The sequence below is a fragment of the Pseudonaja textilis genome, chromosome Z (genome assembly GCF_049901715.1).
Source record: "Pseudonaja textilis isolate UNSWEBS1 chromosome Z, rPseTex1.2, whole genome shotgun sequence".
NCBI classification, from domain to species: Eukaryota; Metazoa; Chordata; class Lepidosauria; order Squamata; family Elapidae; genus Pseudonaja; species Pseudonaja textilis.
Window position 1 is genome coordinate 24,068,737 of NC_142008.1, and position 21,868 is coordinate 24,090,604.

General features: G+C 37.5%; 1 protein-coding gene across 2 annotated transcripts in view; it reads left to right on the forward strand.

The window, feature by feature from the left end:
* Window positions 1–313: 313 nt before the first annotated feature.
* Window positions 314–21,868, forward strand: part of MRC1 (mannose receptor C-type 1) — a 68,272-nt gene continuing 46,717 nt past the window's right edge. For both annotated transcript variants that reach the window (XM_026716100.2, XM_087916964.1), the window contains exons 1-6: window positions 314–571; window positions 3,733–4,134; window positions 11,536–11,709; window positions 14,195–14,350; window positions 14,525–14,638; window positions 15,032–15,178. In XM_026716100.2, coding sequence (XP_026571885.1) covers window positions 466–571; window positions 3,733–4,134; window positions 11,536–11,709; window positions 14,195–14,350; window positions 14,525–14,638; window positions 15,032–15,178 — 1,099 coding nt within the window. In that variant the 5' untranslated portion in view covers window positions 314–465. The remainder of the gene's footprint in view (window positions 572–3,732; window positions 4,135–11,535; window positions 11,710–14,194; window positions 14,351–14,524; window positions 14,639–15,031; window positions 15,179–21,868) is intronic.

A 21,868-nucleotide genomic window follows, 5' to 3' on the forward strand; every position in this document is an offset into this window, starting at 1 on the left:
TCTACAACAGGATCAATCATACTTAACATTTCAGGTTTTTTTTCCTTACTAAAGAACAAAAACAGCCTTTTTCTTTTTAAAATCAGCTTTCTGCAATACATTTCTGGGCAGCACCAGTGCATTCCAACCCATTTCTTTTCTGCAAATGGTGATTGCCCTCTTCCTACCCTCCATTTTGATTTTAGAATCTCAGAGCAGAAAAAATGCTGAACAATCATTGCTTTATCACCTGTGACTCTCTGGAAGCAGCTCGTCCTTTCCCCACCCCCTTCAGCATTGAAATTAGCTTATGGAAGCAAAGTTTGAATGGCAAATTCCTGTTATTCCAAAATGGTCCATGCGGAAGCACATTTCCTTATCATTTGAGCTCCAGAATGCACCCATGGAACTATCAGTTCTCAGAAATGAGCCCATCTCTTCTCTTGGCTGGATTTAACAAGATGAGCTACAAAAGGAGCCCCTGATATGACATATCTTGGTAGAAAGAAAGAGAGTGGAAACTGGCTAGCAATGTTCATTTCTTGTCTTGTCTTTTTCCTTTCTGCTCTTCACAATGCTGCTTCACTTGTAGGTAAGTGACTGTCAGGTCTTTGACATGAATGAAATGTTCATATGAAATAACATAGCATTCCTCCCATTTGGGAGGAAAACATAGGAGAGCATATATTTCATATTGATATTTAATGCAATGATTTAACACTAATGGTATTAATAGATTGGGAAGATGGGTCTGCTTAAATAGTACGGGCGAGGTTTCTATGGCACAGGGCTATCATATGTCAAATCTTTTTTTGGCTGTCTGACTATTAAATAATAATAATAAAATATCCAAAACACCAATCCCCACCTCTAATATGTTCATTGAAGATTGCAGAGTGGGAGGGTATTATAATAAACCCAGTATAAACTCACATTACATGAAATATAGATTTATATCAAGATATATATATTCATTCATTCATTCCTAGTTAGCCATTCTGTTAAGGTGCAGTTTTACATGAGTTCAATAAGTTTTTAAAGCAGCAGTATGATAACTTTAGTGTTTCTAATTCTAAAGGCAAAAATAGTTCTCTCTTACAAAATTAGTTCCTGAGTACTATATTAAAACTATAACCTTGTGCCTGCTTCTTTTTGGACAATCTCATTTGAACTCATTGGGAGATACTGATTTATAATCATAATTTAAATGACTACTTTGTAGATGATTGCAAAGGTAAGCTTTCAGGATTTTCAGAAATTGGAGTAATGCAAAGATACCTTGTTTAATGCATTAGCTAAATGCCTGAAAAGCATTTTGCTCTTTCTTTCACCTCCATAAAATCATAATTAAAGAGTTGAAAATGTATTTCAGGTAGTCCTTGATTTAAAACAGTTCATTTAGTGACTGCACTGAAAAAAGTAACTTATGACCATATTTATGACTGTTGCAGCATCCCCATTGTCATATGATTTCATTCGTATTAATGACAGTTGCAATGTCCTGGGGGGCCCATGTGATCACATTTTGCGACCTTCTTACAAGCAAAGTCAATGCGGAAACCAGATTCACTTAACAACCATGTTAGTAATTTAATAACAATAGTGATTCCCTTAACAATAGTGGCAAGAAAAGTCGTAAAATAGGGGAAAATTCACTTAGCAAATGTTTCACTTAGCAATAGATGTTTTGGGCTCAATTGCGGTCATAAATCAGGAATTACTTGTATATTTTTTAAAGGTTTTCTTGAAAATCAAACCCACTTTTATTAAATATAGAACTATGAGCTATGAACTATTTACCCTTGTTTCAAATTTAATGTTTCTCTGTTATCTGGCACATTATTTTCTATGCCTCCAAAAAATTGTGCTAGATCTGTCCAGGGATTCATCTACCCCACAATTTTCATTTCATTAGAGCCATGCAAGCTCCAAAGTGGAACCAAAGCAAAATAGGATTGTCTAGACGAATCCCTGAATAGATCTAGCATAAATTTTTGGATGCATAGAATACAATGTGCCAGATAATAGCTTACAGTAAAACCATTACACTTAAAAACAAGGATGAATACACAGGCTCATTTATGATTAGCAGCCTTGGTTAAATCTGGTATTCAAAATTGCTTCAATCAATAGAAGGAGGAATCAAAAGAATTGCATTGCTCAACTTGATTTCAAATTCTCTGCTGGTACCTTCTATGCGGAAGCCTGGTTCCCTAAGCAGAACACATGCATTTCCCAAAGTTGAGATGGTTATGTTCTATTTTGTTGTGTGGACATCTGTGGATCTCATGGTTTGTTTGAACACCGAACACTTTTTTGGGGTATAGCCTTGAAGATGCGGGGGGAAAGGAAGAGAGGACCTATTTTCACAGCTGTTTTATAACTTTTTCTTGGGGATAGTTTCTCCACTGTCTGCTGGTATCCTGTATATAATGTTTGGATTATGGTTATTCTTATTCTGGTATATGTTTTTATTAATTGGAAGAGGTACTTCAGATTGTGCCTGAGTACAAGATTAAGCACAGGACTTCTTTAAATTAGCTATGTCTTTTCAGACACATGCTTTCACAAGCCTGAAAAAAAGATATGCTGCTTACAAAACATCTTGAGAAAATATCCTTATGCATTTTGAAACATCCCTTTCACACATGCATTATCATCACAACCATTACTCCACTGCCTGGGTCATTACCACAATCATCCCCATTGCATCCTGCCTTTCTTCTGGCAGTTCATGAAATTCTCCCCTCCTTTTATTTTCAAAACAATATTTACTATGGTCATAGACCAGTATAGAAGAATGATCTATAAAATTGGAAACCTTTTCTTTTTTAAACTTATAACTAGATATTTTCATAAAACAGGACATTCTGCAAACACTGCATATACCGCATTAGCTTGTTTCATTATTTTGAGTATTGCTAGAACAATGCAATAGCTTTATCACTATTGGTGATAATTATATGTTTCCTGGTATTGTCAGTGAGAAAGACCAACTGTCAAACAGCAAGAGTTCGTTCTCATCAGCTGTATTCTGTTTCCTAATAGCTTAAGCCAAACACAATAAGGGGAGGAAATTGGTTTCTGAATGAGATAAATCTAGGCCAAACTTTTACTGAAACAGAAGAATTTTTAGGTCATAATTCTGCAGAAAACCTATCTATTGCCTCAGGAAGAAAGTATAAAGTAAAATGTACTGCCATTGATTTAGAAGTTATTTACATGATAAATATAAACAATAAAAACTGGCTTTACTTTATCTGGCAATAAAATTCCAAAAGACTATCAGAGCAAACCAAAACCTCTTGCAACCCTCTAGTAATTATCCCTACTTTTGGAGTTCAAGTAGTATAATAAAATACACTAGTATTTCAAATTTCCAGGTAGGAATAGCACATTTGTATACTATGGTCTGTAGGAAAACAAATAGGTATTATAATTTCATGAGAAGAAATTAATTATAGTTTATTACAATTTTGCAAAAATGTGACCAGAAATTTATCTGTTAATAGTGATTATACTGTTTAATTTTATTTAAATCTACCAATCCTGTGAAAGTTTAGCATGCTCAAATTCAATATGTGTTAATCCTTAATTCATTTTTAGAAGTTGTCTATTTAGGAGTTGTATATTCAGTCTTGTAATCTGGAAGACATATGTTTAATTTAGTGATATGCAAGACTAGTTCTTTTTAAACAGTTCTATGGCCAATCTTTGCTTTACTTATGCTTTAACTTATTTTTATATCTATAGATACAAGCACATTTCTAATATATAATGAAGACCATAAGGTCTGTGTATATGTTCAAGCCGCCACGTATGTTACAACGGCTGTTTGTAGTTATGAAACTGAGGCCCAAAAATTCAAGTGGATTTCCAGATACCAGTTGATGAGTGTTTCCAATAAATTATGTCTGGGAGTATCTTCAAAAATTGATTGGACACCAGTTGAGCTGTACCCATGTGATTCAACAAATAGCTTACAGAAATGGGAGTGCAAAAATGACACACTTTTTGCTATCCAAAATGCAAGCCTGTATTTCAACTATGGCAACAAAGCTGAAAAAAGAATTATGCTCTACAAAGGATCAGGCTTATGGAGTAGATGGCGAGTCCATGGAACTAAAGATGATTTATGCTCCCGGGGCTATGAAGGTAAACTGGTTATGCTTGCTTGCTTTCTCCCTCTTGCATCCAGTGATGTACACAGTATGTAGTAAAAAAAAGTTGAGATATTGGCACATCAAACAAAAAATATTTATTCTATCTATCTATCTATCTATCTATCTATCTATCTATCTATCTATCTTTCTATCTTTCTATCTTTCTATCTATCACCTATCTATTGTTTATGTTTTCTGAAAGAGGAAAAAAACATTAAAATGTACAAAACATTAAAATTCCTTTAAAAATTACAGCACATTAAAAAGAAATCCAGTTATTCTTACAAATCACATTAGATTAGAACAGATTACATTCAGCACCTTTTGAACTCTTAAAGAACCAATATTAGAACCACATTAGAAGTTGATAAAAATAGCCAAGATAATAAGAATTAACTGGCAAAATAATTAGAATGAATGTATTATATTAAACTAATATGAAGCAATCCATTCACGTTATATTGGCCAATTGGACAAAACTTCACATTGAAACACAAATATGGGATGTAGATAGGGATATTTGGTGATGAGATATGGGCAAACGGAGGTGCTGAAGCTCGCTCTGGGTTTCATGCTATCTCCTCTTGCTGTTGGAGTGACCCTTAGGGGTGCACGCAGCTTGTAGAGAAGTGCGCCTGTGTGGGGAGACTCAAGTTGTGGTGTGGAAAAGGGGATTCTCATCACGACGTAGAGAAACCCTGTGGAGACCAACAACAAGAGACTATCAGCAATGGCGGTCCTAAAGCCTTGATCATTGCATCCAAGAGGAAGTGAGTGAGTGACAGACTGTGGTGAAGAAGAGTGCAAGTGAAAGAATTTGTGATCCTGATTGAGTGTTGAATATTGGAGTATCTTAGTCAGAGTGAAGCCCGAAAACAGTGGCCAAAGCAGATACGAGCAGTGGCGAAAGGGCTTGTGAGACAGAAGAGGGTAAGGACACGAGTGATTGGATAGAGAAGATAAGAGAATCGGAGGGATCTGAGAGACTGATAATAATTGGGGGAGAGAAAAAGAAGAAGAAAGAAAGAACAATAATTTAATTTAAGGGAACTTTGAAGGATTTGAATTGTGGACTTTGGGGGAAATCGGAAGGATGAACTTGAGATGGGGGGAGACTTGAAATAAAGAATTAAATTACAACTTTAAATATTCCACGAATGAAATTGAATAATTTACTAGTCTCCTTTTGGATTATTGGACTGGAGCTGTAGTAAGTGGAGAAGATTTATTAAAGAAAGAGACTATTTGAATCTAAAAATTGACTTGTTAAACTTTCAAACAAAAGGAGAAACGACTACAGCGGAAAGTGTGGTAAGATAGTGAAATCAGAGACATTACTCAGCAACTCCGTAGTTCCAGTGCGCTCGGTGAAGGAATCTTGAAGAGCTGAACAATTATATTAAGACAATTTAAGCATTTAAATTTGAGGATTGCAACAATTATTTCTTGACACCAACTTAAATGATTTTTGAATGTGGTAAATGTAATTTATATATATTTAATTGATATATTAGTAATATTGTAGTTTATTTTTTGGATATAACGCACATAAAAAAGGGAGGTGATAATTAATTATTTAGGTATAGATATTTGATTATAGGCATTGAGTAGATTGAATTAAATAATTAATTGTGATTAATTGTGATTATTATAGATTAACTAATTAATTATTGCATAGTAAGGTTGATATATCTATATTTAGATTTTTAAGTATTTGAAATATTATTTTATAACACTATTTTGAGATTTGGTATTCTATAGCATTTATAGATATACAGGTTAATATTATTTACATTTAAACAGAGGAATTTGATATATTATTAAGAATTACAAGTCCAGATATTTTATTTAGAAATTAGCTGTAAAAGTGCTCTGGAAAATATATATATATTGATAAGAGAGGTTAATCCTGTAACATATCATATTATTTAGCGTAGTGGCCATTTATAGTTGATATTTCTTAATAGTGAATGTTAATTTGGGACAACATATTTAATATAATACAAAAACAAATTTTACAAGAAATGACTTCCGTCACTAATACGCTTTAAACTGGAAAGAAGACCTCTTCAATACAAACAACTTCAATGCCATCAATCTCAGTGATGGCACAAAAGACAATTGAAGAAACTTTATCTGGAGAAAAACAACCTATCATCACGAATGCCAATATTCAATCGACCCTTCTTACTCAACAAGAGTCCATGCTGAAGCTTCAGGAAATAGTGGTAAAAAATCATATTGAATCAAGAGCTGATACAAATGAACTAAAAGAAGAGATGGGAAACTTAAAGGCAGAAATGAAACTAGACATTCTAAAGCTGGATCAAAAAATTGAAACAATACAGCAAGCACTAGAAAGGAATGAATCAACAATAAAGGAAGTTGAGAAAAGAACGGAAAAAAACAGAAAAGAAGCTGGAAATGGTTGGTCAGCAATTAAGAAATGTGAGTAAAGAAATGGACGACTCCTTGGTATATTTGGAAATGGATAAGGCCGCAGCATATCTAAGATTCCAAAATATAATGGAATCTAAAGAAGAGGACTTAGAACAAGTGATGGCAGGAATATTAGCAGACCTATTGGAAAAAGATAAGGACGATATTCTGAAAGAGTTAGACGAAGTATACAGCACAAATTATGCAAGATGACATAAACATCCAAAAGAGGTCCATGTGAGATTTGCCAGAAGGAAAGTTCGAGATATTATATATAAAATTTCTAGAGAAGAAACAATTACATACAAAGGGAAAGAAATCTTGGTGCTTAAACAAATCCTAAGAAGAGTGAGAGAACATAAGAGAGATTACAAATTCTTGGTGAACCAATTAAACCAAAAAGGTATTACATTTAGATGGTTAATCCCAGAGGGAATGCTAATCACTTGGGAAGAAAGAAAACTTAAAGTAGACTCCATGGAAAAAGCCCAAGATTTCTACAAATGATTGATAGGCCATGAAGAATCGAGTATTAGAGAAGAGTTAGAAATGAATTCGCAAGACGACCAAGACTACCAAAAAAATAGAGATGGGAATTGTTGGAATTCAAAAAATAAACAACATCAAGAGAGAGAAGAACCGAAGATGCACAATCAGCCACAAAGAGAGACAGGAGCAACTACAAGACAAAGAGCAAGAGTCAATTAGGTGATGGATGAAGAAAAAAAAAATATTATCAATTAACATACATTGCCTAAACTCTAGGATAAAAAGGAAAAGAATATTAACCAAATTAATTAAACAAAATGCAGATATAATATGTTTACAGGAAACTCATATAAGGAAGGAAGAAGAAAAATATTTAGAATGCTCCAAGCTAGGGAATTTGTAAATGTCGCCAGCAGATTTTAGGAAAAAGAAAGGGATAGCAGTATATGTGAAAGACATGAAAGCATGTGGAGGAAATTAAACCCTGAGAAAAAGCAATTTACATTTTACTTCAACCCTCACCAATCATGAACATGAATTGATATGGCGTGGATGAATGGTTAATTAGTAAATGAATTAAAAGAGATTGAAATCTTACCAAATGAATGGGCAGATCATAACCTGATCCAGATAGTGTGGAAAGGCAGGAAGAAACCAAGGAAAGGGTGGACCTTAAATACACAGTTAATTAAAGAGAAAAAAAATTATGAATAAACTTGACGAGGAATTAGACTATTTTTTAAAAGAAAATAATGAGGCAACTACGAAACAGAATATTTGGGATACAATGAAGGCAGTAATAAGAGGCATAACGATATCATACACTGCTAAAAGAAATAAAGAAAAACATGCCCAACAAAATAAATTAGAACAAAGAATCAAAGAATTAGAAATTCAGCTGCAAAACACTCCAAAAGATTGTAAATTGAAAAAACAGATAATAATAACTAAACATAAATTAAATTTAATCGAACAAGAAGGAATGGTCTCAAAGTTAAATACAGCCAGACAGATATTTTTTGAACAGGCCAATAAACCAGGAAGGTGGTTGGCCTATAAACTTAAAAAAGAAAAACAAAAAAGATTGATCTACCAATTAATAGTTGAGAACGGGGATGCCCAACAAGGGATAGAACAGAAAATAGAAATTGCATGTAAATTTTTTGAAGATCTTTATAAAAAGAAGGAGGTAAATGAGGATATGATAAGAATCTATTTGGGTATTACTAAAGATAAAATAATTAAGGAGGAGATGAAGGAAATGTTAATTAGAGATATTACGTGGCCCGAGTTAAAAGCAGCAATAGAAAACCAAAAGAACAATAAAAACCCAGGACCCGATGGGATACTAGGGGAACTTTATAAAAAAATAGGAGAACAAATAAGACCTCTCATGGTGGAAGTATATAATGAGGTCCTACTAGCAGCAAGAATGCCGAATTCATGGAAGAAGACATTGATATCGTTGATTCTGAAAGAAGATTCAGATTCACGACATATATAACACTATAGACCAATTTCCCTGTTAAATACTGATTATAAAATATTTACTACAATTATAGCAAATAGATTGAAAAAAATATTGAATGAATATATACATAAATATCAAAACGGATTTCTTCCTAATAGACAAATCAGGAATAATTTAAGGATAATATTAAATGTTTTGGAATACTACGAAGCCCACCCAGAAAAAAAAATAGCCCTTGTATTCTTGGATGCACAGAAGGTCTTTGACAATTTAAATTGGCAATTCCTAATTCAACAAATTTACAACATGAATCTAGGCACTAAGTTTAAAAACATCGTGACTACAATTTATGATTCACAAAAGGCGAATATTATAATTAATGGAGTACATGCACTCAATAAAAATAGAGAAAGGAGTCAGGCAGGGATGTCCATTATCCCCCCTGCTCTTCATATTATCTTTAGAAACATTGCTTACACGAATTAGACAGAACCCAGGAATAAAAGAACTAAAAATTAAAAAAGAAGAATATAAACTCCAGTCATTTGCAGATGATATGGTATTTTTTATAGAGGAACCAATTGAAACAGGTCAAGAATTACTGAAAGAGTTAGATCAATTTGGGGAAGTTGCAGGACTTAAAATTAATAGGGAAACAATGAAATTAATAACTAAAAAATTAACAGAAAAACAAAAACTAAAATTGGAAAGGATAATGGAATTACAAATAGTAAAAAAAGTTAAATACCTAGGAATTTGGTTGACGGCTCAATGCAAAATTCTAATGGAAAATAATTATAATAAATTATTACAGCAAGTTAAAAAAGATTTAGAGATATGGGTTAAATTGCAAATCTCCTTATTAGGGAGGATTGCCACTATAAAAATGAATATTCAGCCCAAATTTATTTACTTATTCCAAACAATACCAATAAAAATACATAAAAATTACTTCATGGAACTTAACAAGATAATCACCAAATTTATCTGGCAAGGGAAAAAACCGAGGATAAACCTAAAGGCAATGCAAGATATGAAGAGCAGGGGAGGTATTGCACTTCCAAATTGGGAATTATACTATAGTATAGCCTCCTTACTCTGGTTGAAAGAATGGGTAAATCTGTCGAATAAAAGGATCTTATTTTTAGAAGACCATGATTTACAGAGGGGATGGCATGCATTTTTATGGGACATTGGGAAAATTAAGCCGAAGTATTTCCACAGACATATAATTAGAGATTCCTTATTGGCTAATTAGAACAAAATAAAAAAATACATTATTTAAAAAACCCAATTTGGATCTCAACGATGGAGGTGATGATACATCCAAACAATATAGATCTTAATGATAAAATACAAAGACCTCCTTGATGCGCAAGGAACTTTAAAATCATGGCAAGATCTCCAAGAACAGGGGCTACAAATAGACTGGTGGGCTTATTTACAAATTCAAAATAGATATAGCCAGGACAAGAAAAAAATTGGAATTTATACTAAGGCACAACAAATAGATAAAATTTTATTAGGTCCAGATAAAAAAAATATAACTAAATTTTATAATTATTTACTAGAGACGGAATTAGAAGAGGAAGTAGTCAAAGGCAACATGATAGCTTGGAGCAGAAACATAGGACATAGCATTACATTATTAGAATGGGAAAAGGTTTGGACAAGGAATAATAAAATTACAAGATCAGCAGCATATAAAGAAAAAGAAACACCAGAATATTATAGAAGCTGGGAATGCTGGTATGATTGGATAGAACAAAAATAGAAAATATATTAGTAAATAACGTAAAATGTAAATCATAATTATATACTCGCAATAAGATGTATTTGTAAATGTATCACCAATATTGATAACAAACAAGGAACCATAGACTGTCGATAGTAGAATTGTTAGTTTTTTAATCATTTTCTTTTTTTCCATTTCTTTTCTTTCTTCTTCTGTGTGTTTGATATTTTGGTTTTGTAATCAATAAAGTTTGTTTAAAACAAATATTTGACATTTCAAATGAAATAGTCTCAGAAGATTTCATCTTTGTTTTATTAAATCAATATGCAATTAATTATATTTCCATTGATCATTTTAGCATATTTGCTATTATAGTAAATATTTTAATACTGAAGCAACAGAAGCCTTGAACCCTTTATTTATGTGATTCATACTCTAAATACTCTAATACTCTAAATTTATAATCAAATGCTCTCTTATGCACTTCTATTTAAATTCTGAACAAAGATATTTGATCAGGGCTTCTGATTCCTTATTTCTTTATTTATGTCATATGCAGAATTAAAAGTGAATAATACATTTTAATACGTATTTAATGTCCAATCTTTTCTTTTCAATTTCATGAAAAAGAAATTGGTAAAGTAGAAGATAGTTGTAAGATGAATAGGCAGAAAACAATGGAGTAATGCTGAGGGATCTATTATAGAATCATCCTATGATTTGGCAGTTCCATGCATGACAAATTCTTTTGTGTATATGTGTGCCTGCGTGTCTGTGTATGTGGTGTGTGCCTTTGTGTCAGTACTGATTCTTGGCAATTGTCTGTACACATCCCTGCAGTTTTCTTGGCAATATTTTATTGTCGGCTTTCTAGGGTTGAGAGAGAATGACTGGCCCCAGGTCACCTATCTGACTTTGTGCCTAAAACTAAACTAGAACTTACACTGTCCTGGTTTCTATCTTGCTGCTTTAACCACTACAAAGAATTGGCTCTCTAGTCTATACCAAATAGCGGAGTCCTTCATACTGTCATGCAGATCCAAAAAAACCCCAACAACCCCACTGCTCTTGCCAACTTCCATTTGTTTACACAATCATGTATGCAGAAAGTAGAGATATACTGAAGATCTCACCATGTTCACTTTGGACAGTGCGCCAATAACTTTGGCAGGAGGACTTTCCTTTTTCTTCTCTCTAGGAATGAGTATTTCTTATAAATATGTAAATTATTTAATTATTTCTTCTCCCCTTTGTTCCAGACTTATTTACCTTAAAAGGCAACAGCAATGGGGCTCCTTGTGTATTCCCTTTCCAGTATGCTACCAAGTGGTATGCAGACTGTACAACTGAAGGAAGGACTGATGGTTTGCTGTGGTGTTCAACCACAAGGGATTATAACAAAGACAAGAAATATGGATTCTGTCCTGTGAACTGTAAGGATTTTTCAAGAGAAGTTTGTATCATGAAGTATTATTTATTTGTTTGTTTGTTTATTTATTTATTTATTGAATTTATATTGTTGTATATTCACCTATTCATGGCAACGCGAGGCTGCTTACAGAATGTTAAACCATACTTAAAACAAAAAACAATTAAAAAATCAAATAAATTAATAAAGTACAATAGAACAAAATCTGGAAAAAAAAAATCACCCTCCAACTCCCCACCTGATGACAGCAGATCATATGAGCTATTTTATGGGCTCCATCCTGCTCTGGGTTCCCCAGGCCCGCTGGCAAAACCAGGTCTTCAGTGCCTTCCAAAAGAATGCTAGAGTGGGGCCCCTTCTAATCTCTGGGGGAATGATGTTCCGGAGAGAGGGAGCCACCACAGAGAAGGCCCTTCTTCTGGGTCCCACCAGGTGTTTTTCTCTCAGGGATGGGACCCGCAGAATTCCCTGCCTCCCAGCTCTTCTATGGTATTATGGCATTAAGTAACTATGTAACACTGTTGTATAGAGGAAATACTTGCTTTTTAAAGGCTAATATTTGTTTGTTTAGTGAGAGAACACAAACAGATTATCTTTGGTTGGTGTACAAAAATAAACACCAAACACAAAGAAAACAACACATATCATTAAATAGCAACTAAAGCAGCAAAGAGTGATCAGAATTCATTACAGCATATTGTCCATCCAATTGGAAAGTCTACTCATCCAGAGTCTGAGCCCTGGGGAAAATGCTAGGTCTTGATTGCCTTTCTGAAAGGGTTGGGGCCAATTGTGAAGATGGCTATTGTTCCCCCCAAAACAGGAAGTGTTACCAAGAAGGCACACTTCCAAGATCCATAATGTGACATCACTTCAGTAAGGCACATACACACACAGAAAGAGAGAAGGGGTGGGACACTATAGGACTTTATAGCTGATAACCATCTCCAACATCTTGGAGTTGCACTCAGAAGCTTAGTGAGCTACCTCAGTTCACAGAGTAGAGTTAAGCAGACATAATTTCTCACTCTATTGCATTAGTGGATCAGTTGATGCTGCTGTATGTATTCAAGATCAGGACCAGCATCAAGTATGTTGCAATAATTCAAAAAGTATTATGGAGTCAGCGTAGTTAATATATGCAATTAATATGCAATATGATTAGACACCACATTGTAAATCATCAATTAAGAACATTAAGCATATTTTATAAGCATATTATATAGCATTCTATATTACTCATTTCTAGTATGTATTTGGGTTGTATGCGAAGCAACAACTATAGCATTGTTTAAATGGTGAAGGAAAAGTGGAACTGCATCCTGACCTTTTGACACATTTGTTTTGCACATTGTCTTCTGTATGTTCTTGCAAAATTGTCTAGCTTACAGGAAGCATGACCGATAACTCTGATCTCCTTCCTGAATTTTATAATTGAAGAACTTTCTTTTCAAAGCGTTTCATTTTTGCGTCTTCTTTTGGGGTTAATATTAATAGATATACTGTTCTTCAGACCGCTTCTATACAGTATTAAGCAGTTAGTGAATTAGCAGCAAGCTTTCTTCTCCAAAGTTTCTTTTTCCAAAGTCAACTGGACTTTCACTACTCATCCAAGAAGTTTCTTCTGTTCTTCTTCATAACTGAGGAAGCTTCTTGGATGAGAAGCTCATGAAAAAACTATGATGTGGATGATTGAGAATCTCTATAAACATTCAGCTTTCTAATTACTTCATTCTGACCCCCTAGGACGAGTGTCCTGTAGCAGAAAAACTCAAACGCCATGGTTCTATGATTTATTTATCAAACTAAGCAATGATCTGTTCATCTGTGACTGCTCAATTAAAGTAAAAATAACAATTTATGACAATCACAACTTGTTACCCTATCTATTTAATGTTTAATGTGCTATGTTCTAATGAAATTAGGCTTTAGACCTAGATGGACAAAAGACTGCTATTAAATACATACATACATACATACAAACATTATTCCATTTGTTTATCAGAAGTTGACTGTAATTCAGTGGCACCTACTTTCAGTTCGTGCAGCCTTTCAGAATTCTGATGACCTTCAGCTGTGTTAACATTCCCACTATATGAACCTGAGACAAGGTTGACTCAAAGGCACAAATTAGTAAATAAATCATGGAATCCATAGTCTAATAAATATATAGAAAGATGGTATGGGGAAGCTTGGAGTCATAGCTCACATATCTAGTTTCAGATATTAGTGTAAAATTGCTTCTTTTCTCTGTATAAACCATTATTTAGACATCTAGTCTTTGTGTATTAAAGTCTTATGCTTTTTTTTTGGCTGCTTGACCAAATAATTTTAATTTGAAATATAGGAAGAATCATCACAGGACTGAGTTAAAATTGAATTATGACCATTAAGGCAATTTTATGAATATGGTTTTAGTCTTAATGAAATATTTAGTATGACATTGTTTTAAAACTATGGGAAATATGGATACACCTTTCTTTTAACAGCTGACTTCTATTGGACTACAGACCCTGTGGCAAGTGTCCAGTATCAAATAAACTCAGAAGCTGCTCTAACCTGGTTCCAAGCTAGTAAAAGTTGCCAACAACAAGGTGCCGATTTGTTGGGTATCACAGAGGTACATGAACAAATGTACCTCACAGGTAAATAATCTAAAGTCCATTAATATTTTGTAGCATTTCACTCAGTATATTCAGAAATATGAGAAGGAACTAACTATATGCTTCTTGTCTCCCAATAAATTGTAATTGTTGCTGTATACTACTCGGTGTATATTCCAGAAACAGATGCATTGCTAAATGTTGACACTTTTTCAGGGTTAACTTCTACTTTGAGTACTGCACTCTGGTTGGGTCTTAACAGTTTGGATTTCAACAGTGGCTGGCAATGGAGTGGTAGCTATCCTTTCAGATATCTAAATTGGGCACCAGGTAATTTTCTCTTTTATGTTAAACATATACATTAAAAAAATTACTGTCTTCAGTTCAAACATGCACAGAAAAACCAATACAGGTTGTTCTTTGGACAGTGTGGAATGCCATTGCTTGTACTTTGTTTCCAACACACACAACTTAGGGAAGAAAGGTGCAGGACAGGGGGAGCAAGAAATGACCGAAAGAAAGTAGGGTGATCCTATATTATCAGGCTGCTGATATGGACCCAGTCTTTGTATAAGCTTTGTATAAGCTCTTGCATATTCTAAAGATCTTTTGAACACATTGCATAACTTGTCCCTATCCACATCTGCATTAGATTCAACAAAGTTTACAAAATTATGTAAGAAGTTAATAATACCCTTTTTGCCTTCTACTTGTTTCCTTAAGGAAGCCCATCCCCAGAGCCTGGGAAGATCTGTGGAGTATTAAATCCTGGTAAAGCAGCCAAGTGGGAAAACCTGGAATGTGATAAAAAACTTGGTTACATTTGTAAAAAAGGAAATGCCACTCTGAACAACTTCATTATTCCTTCAGGTAGGTTAGTAAATGCAACATGGAGATAAACTGACAAAATTGGCGTTGCCCTGATAGGAAATGATAGTGTTCTAAATGTTCTTAAAATGCATTTGTGAATCCTCTCATAAAGTTCACACCAAGGGAAGCATTTAAATTTTCTAGTCCTGGAAAAGTTGAGCTTTAGGAATAGCTAACTCATATTTCTGAGCTAACTCAGAAATATATAATCAACGATGTCATGTTCAGAAGCCTCTAACTTCCAGTAATAACAATTGATGGGGACTGGGGGAGTCCTTGGTGCTCCCTGAGCTTGGTTCATTTTTTGCAGATATTTGTTTAGCCAAACTAGGAAACATCATCAGCATTAATCAACAATAGCAATTGTTTCAATAAATTCCTATATATAACTTTGGTAGGCCTAATTTAGGCTTATGCAATCAATTTCTTCCATTATTTCCGCATCAAATTTATATCTCAAGATATCTTCAGAAGTTCAGGATGGTGTAGAAATAATTATTTTCTTCTATTTCCCACCTCTCAATCTTATGTAAGAAGTTGGGCTGAGTGATACTGGCTGGCCGTTTAGTCACTGAAGGAGCTTTCATGGCTGAAGGTGGATGCCTCTGATGCCAACCTTGCCCCATAAACACCACATTGTACAGGTTCTTTTTGCTTCATTATTTTTTTTCCTAGAACTGGTGTGAAGTTAAAGACATCCCTTTAAATTAAAAAAAAAAAACCCGAGTCCACAAAAGTCTAATTTTAGGATTAGACAACATGAAAACGAAGTGAAAATGTCATTCTTCCTTCAAGCTTTCTTTTTTCTTCACATTAATTCTGGGTGTCAAGGGAAGTATTTTGCAATTGCACAATTAGACAACAGGAAGTCAAACTCTTTGCTATCTGTAGAAAAATATCTGGACAGTTCCTTAGTGCATGTCCATCATGATCCCACAGACAATCTTTTTTATTCTTTCCTTTTCCATCCTTCTGTTCCTCATTATTAACTATCTGTATCTCTTTCTTGACTCTATTAACTTTTTGTATTCTATTTTTTGACTGTGAAATCCCAGGTTTCCTGTTTACATCAGTTTTCACCTAGAACCTTTTCAAAACAAGACAGTGCACATATATGCACAAACATACATTCATTCAATACATTGAGCTATTTCTTTGCAGAAAGATGCACTTAGTAATAATAAATCGTTAGTACTTAATAAGTGAAAGGATGCTAGGTTACATTTTAATATATTAATAAATATGTATAGCATTTAAAAAACTGATTTTAAATAAAATAAAGTTGCTACAGCAGCATGAATCAGCATGAATGTTGAGAGTTTCTCCCTTTCAAATTCAATTGCACAAAAAGAAAAAAGATATGAAGAAAGGTAAAAATAATATATGCAAAAACTCATGAAGTTTACTTCTGCAGTTAGCTATGGCTGGCTGAATAGTAATTTAAGAGAAAATTTCAATATTGTAGTTCAGACTGCAATATATGAAATTGGAACACATCTCACTAAAGTTGTTTCAAGAACTAGGCTTTTGTTAGAATTCTTTATAATTACCAGTTTAATGGAAGCAAATCAGAAACAGGAAGTGTGAAAAGAATGCAACTGCCTCTTCCTGTTCTGGGGAAACACGTGTGAATGTTTCCAAAGATGCTCCAGTTTTATGAATGCCATGCAGTCAATGAAGACAAGTAGAATCCAGTTCCAGTAAACAATGACAGCAAAGCATTATATATTCTGTATCTCTTTAATGGCATGTTGATATTCCAGATCTTATTAAACATTCTTGTACTCTCTCAGGCATCTCTTAAATTGTTGTCAAACTGAATACTGCACAAGCTGCTTTAAGGCACCAAACCATTTTCGTTTAGCTGATTTTCAGATAGTAGTAACATTGGGTTTTTTCAGTTAGATCTTCCTAATTCCAAGTTCAGCATTCTTGTATTTTGCTTTGGGAAATTCCCAGTTATCTGATTCCTCGGTTATATCAATAACCTGGCCACTGGAGTTAAACAGTGGTATAGTATTGCTGCAGGAATGAATAAGTTCTATTCCAGTTTTGGGAAGTTGGGTATGACAGTTCCAGTCCTTTTTGCCAAGAATGATATGCCTTTCCAAGAAAGGTAATGGTGAATCAGTAATATATTCAGCCTACCTTCTTTGCTTTTAGAGCAGTGGTTCCCAAACTTTTTCAGTCCACCGCCCCCTTGGTGCTACAAACTCATCCTCGGTGCCCCTCGCCCAGAGGTGGGATTCAAATTTCTGTGGGCATGGACTAATTTGAGAGTGTGGCTTGCTGGTCATGTGACTGGGTAGGCGTGGCTTGCTGGTCACATGACTGGCTGGCGTGGCTTGCTGGCTGGACATGGCTTGCTGGTCACATGATGGCGTAGGTGTGATTTGGTGGTCATGTGACTTGATGGGCATGGCCAGGTGACTGGTAAACCAAATACAAGTGGTCCTCATTTAATGACTGGTTGTTTAGCAAGTGTTCTAATTTATGACTGGTCTCCACAGAGATAGTTGACCCATTTTTGAAGTTTTGACAGCCGTGCACACACATACACACACACTCCCTTCTAACCCTGCTGGAGCAGGTCATTGGACTAGAATCGACAAAGCATCTCTGATTAGATTCTAGCAGTGAATAAAATCTAATCAGCATTGCTTTGCCGATTCTTGTTGATTTAATTTGTATCTCATTATTTTATGTTGCTGAATTGCATTGACATGGGTGTCTCTTCTTGTGCATAACCCAGAAGCTTTTGTGATTCTTTGCAGCAAAAATTACTGACCTCTGGCTTTGCTCTACTTTTCAAATATGCCGACACTACTGTGTTCTAGGTGCCGGCCCCACAGGTCCACCCCATGGAGTCCACTGCATTGGAGGGATCTGCCCAAGCAGGTCAAGTCAATGGGGTGAGCCTGAGAGAGGGAAAGAGAGAGAAAGAAAAGAGAGAGAGAGAGTGTTGTAGATCAAATGAGAGGCTAGACCAAGTAACTGGTTTATTTCAAAGAATAAATGGTTGTCGCGTCTGCCAGCTAACAGGCAGACTTGCCAGCGAACAACGGCTGGCTCAGCCCGACAGCCGGCTTTTATAGCCGACTGTCAAACGGAGCCAACCAATGGGAGCTGCTGGTGCTCCTGCTTAAAGAACGGACCTGGTTGGGAACACCAACCAGTCCCAAAGACATAACACCCCTTCCCCCTAGATGGGAACATGCATAGTCCCTGAGATACGCCGGTGGTCTGTGTTGGCGACCGGAGCGTCGTAGCTCAGGAGAGCCACTGGGTGGCAACGAGTCCGTGGGGCCCTGGTCAGAGGGCGTTGGGGAGCGAGCTTGACTCGGCGCCGGATCTTGGACCTGGGGAAAGTCCCTGCCCTCAGGCTGGCTTGGAGAACAGTCTCTGCCCGAATGGCCGGTGACCTCGCTGGGTGGTAGTGGTGGAGTCTCAGGCTGGCAGTCCCGGTCTACTGCCGGCTCCCTCTGCTCTGTTGGGAATGGCTGGTCCCTTTGGAAACTCTCGACTGGACTCTGGAGGGGAACTTGAAAACTGTCCGGTGGAAATGGCTCTGAGCTGGTCAGACCGCTCCGTCGCCTCCTCAGTTGGTCCAGGTGCCTCCGCCACACGCGACCGTCTTCCAGCTGGACCCGATAGGATCTCGGACCTGTGACAGCCACGACCTTCCCTGGCACCCACAGAGGATCCCCCGCGTAGTTCCTAGCAAAGACTAGGTCCTGTAAGGCAAAATCTCTGACCAGACTGTCAGACCCCAAAGGGGTGTCTGGGCAGTAGTGGGGTGTAGCCTGTCTAAGGTAGTCCTCAGGCGTCTCCCCATTAACAGTTCGGCCGGGACTTGTTCGTCGTTGTGCAAGGTGTAGTATGCTGGCTTAGGAGGAAACGAGACAGTTTAGAATGCCAGTCTTCTTGGCTGAACCTGGCCAGTGCCTCCTTAGCCGATCTAACTGCTCTCTCTGCCAACCCGTTGCTAGCAGGGTGAAAGGGGGCCGTGAGGACGTGTCTGATGCCCAGATTGGTGACATACCTGCTAAATTCACTCAAAGTGAACTGGGGGCCATTGTCGGAGACCAGTGTGTCAGGAAGTCCGTGAGTCACGAAAAAACGAGTCAGGGCTTTAGCAACTGCCTGGGTGGTGGTCGTGGGAAGTAAGGCCACATCTATCCACTTAGAATACGAGTCCACGACCACCAAGAAAGTCTTGCCATGCATTGGCCCGGCCAGGTCGATGTGAAGCCGTGACCATGGGACATTGGCACTTTCCCACTTGGTGGGTGTGGCAGCTGGCGGGGCTGCCCTAGATTCCTGACAGGGTCGACAAGAGCTTACCCACTTGGCGATCTGATCGTCCATCCCGGGCCACCAGACGTAACTGCGAGCCAACGCCTTCATCCGTACGATGCCCGGATGGCCCTCGTGCAGTACCTTCAGGATGGGTATGTGAAGGGTGGTTGGGATGACGACTCTGGTACCCCACAACAGGCATCCTTGCAACTTAGAAAGCTCCTGCTGGCGAGTTTTAAATGGGGTGAAATCAACTGAATAGTTAGTTTCCGGCCACCCCCTCCCTACCCAGTCCAGAACCTGGGCGATTGTTTTGTCCTTTTTTGAATGTGCCGTGATGTCGTCTGCAGTCACTGGCAGCTTGAGTTCATTGACCTCGAAAATAGCATGCACAGGAGCTGGGTCCTCGACTGGGGCTGGCAAGGGACAGCGGCTGAGGGCATCTGCGTGGCTCAGATTCTTTCCAGGACGATAGACCAGTTTGTACGAGTAAGCCGCCAGGAACAAGGTCCATCTAGTCATCCTGGGTGACAATACCTGTGGAGTTTGCTTGTCCCCTGATAACAGTCCTAGAAGCGGCTTGTGATCGGTAATGAGTTTGAAATGGTGCCCGAATAGGAATTCGTGGAATTTTTTGACTGCTGCTACTGCAGCCAGGGCCTCTTTATCTATTTGGCTGTAATTACGTTCAGTCGCTGAGAAAGTTCTTGAAAAGAAGGCAATTGGTGCCTCGGAGCCATTGGGGAGTCTGTGGCTTAAGACAGCTCCTATCCCAAAAGGGGATGCGTCTGCGGCTAGGACCAAGGGAAGGCGTTGGTCAAATTGGATTAAGACAGCCTCAGAGGTGAGTAGAGATTTGACTGCCTTAAATGCATGGTTTTCTTTGGGTCCCCAGTGCCATGGTGAGTTTTTATCTAAGAGTCTGTGCAGCGGTTCAGCGACTGAGGCTTTGTGTGGGAGGAACGAAGCATAGAAATTCAATAACCCCAGGAAGGCTTGTAACTCGGTTTTGTTGGTAGGCGTGGGTGCCTCGTGGATGGCCTTGACTTTAGATTCCACTGGGTGGATGCCTGAGGCGTCTAGCCTGTATCCTAGAAAGTCCACCTGTCTAGTGGCGATGGCACACTTCTCCCGTTTTAGTTTGAGGCCATGCTGCCTGAACTTCTCTAATACTGCCCTGACTCTCTGGATGAGTTGGGGTCTGTCCCTGGCTGAGACCAAAATGTCGTCAAAATATGGAACTACGCCAGGGAGGCCTTGGAGAATTCGTTCCATCAGTGATTGGAAAATACCTGGGGCTACACTTACGCCAAACTGGAGACGTTTACACCTGAACGCCCCTCTGTGTGTTACTATGGTCTGTAAGTCAGCCATTTGATTATCAACAGGGAACTGTTGGTATGCCTGTGACATGTCCAGTTTGGCGAAAATGGTGCCAGGTTCGAATGTGTGTAACAGGTGCTGAATGACTGGAACAGGGTATGCGCTAACCTGTAGATAACGGTTAATTGATGTCTTGTAATCAGCACAAATTCTTAAATTACCGTCTTTTTTAAGTGGGGTGACTATGGGGGTCTCCCACTTAGCGAAATCAGTGGGTTCTATCACCCCTTGCTTGAGGAGCTTGTCTAGTTCTGCGTCCAATTTGGGGTGGATGGCGAAAGGTACTCTACGTGGTTTTAAGCGGACGGGAACTGCCTGGGGGTCTACTGAGAAGGAGATGGGAGTGCCATTATAACAGCCTAACTCGCTACTAAAAACGTCAGAATAGTCTGAGAATAAGGAGTCAACATCCGAAGTTGAGACAGCATGGATCCCTGTTACACTAAGGCCAAGAGAGGGAAACCAATCCAATCCCAAAAGACTAGGGAGGGCACCATTAACAACCACTAAAGGCAAATGGCCTTTGAAGGCTTGGAATTTAACAAGGAACTTGCCTTTCCCGAGGACCGGGATGTTCTTTTCTTGGTAGTCCCTCAAGGTGAGATGGCACTTTTGAAGCTGGTTCCTTGTCAGTCTGGGCTGGATCTTCTTAAGCGTGTCCCAGGAGATGATTGAGAGCGCTGACCCCGTGTCTACCTCCATGCAGCAGGGTTTACCTTCTAAGAAGACAGAAAGTGTAATTTTATTGAGGGTTTGAAATGTGTGGTTAGCGTGGTAGCAAGTATAGCAGTTCTCTACTTGCCTTTGGGAACCAGGAGAAGAAGAAGTTTTTTGTGGAAAACGCGCGCTGCCTGGCAGACTCTTGCGAGGTGACCTTTCTTGTGACAGTTGTGGCAGCTGGCGTTTCTGAACCTGCAAGATGCCCGGGAATGGGAACCTCCACAGGTTAGGCACAAAAGGGTTTGTTTTGGGCCACTGTTGTTTCTTTGCCTCGCTCCTACCTGCTGT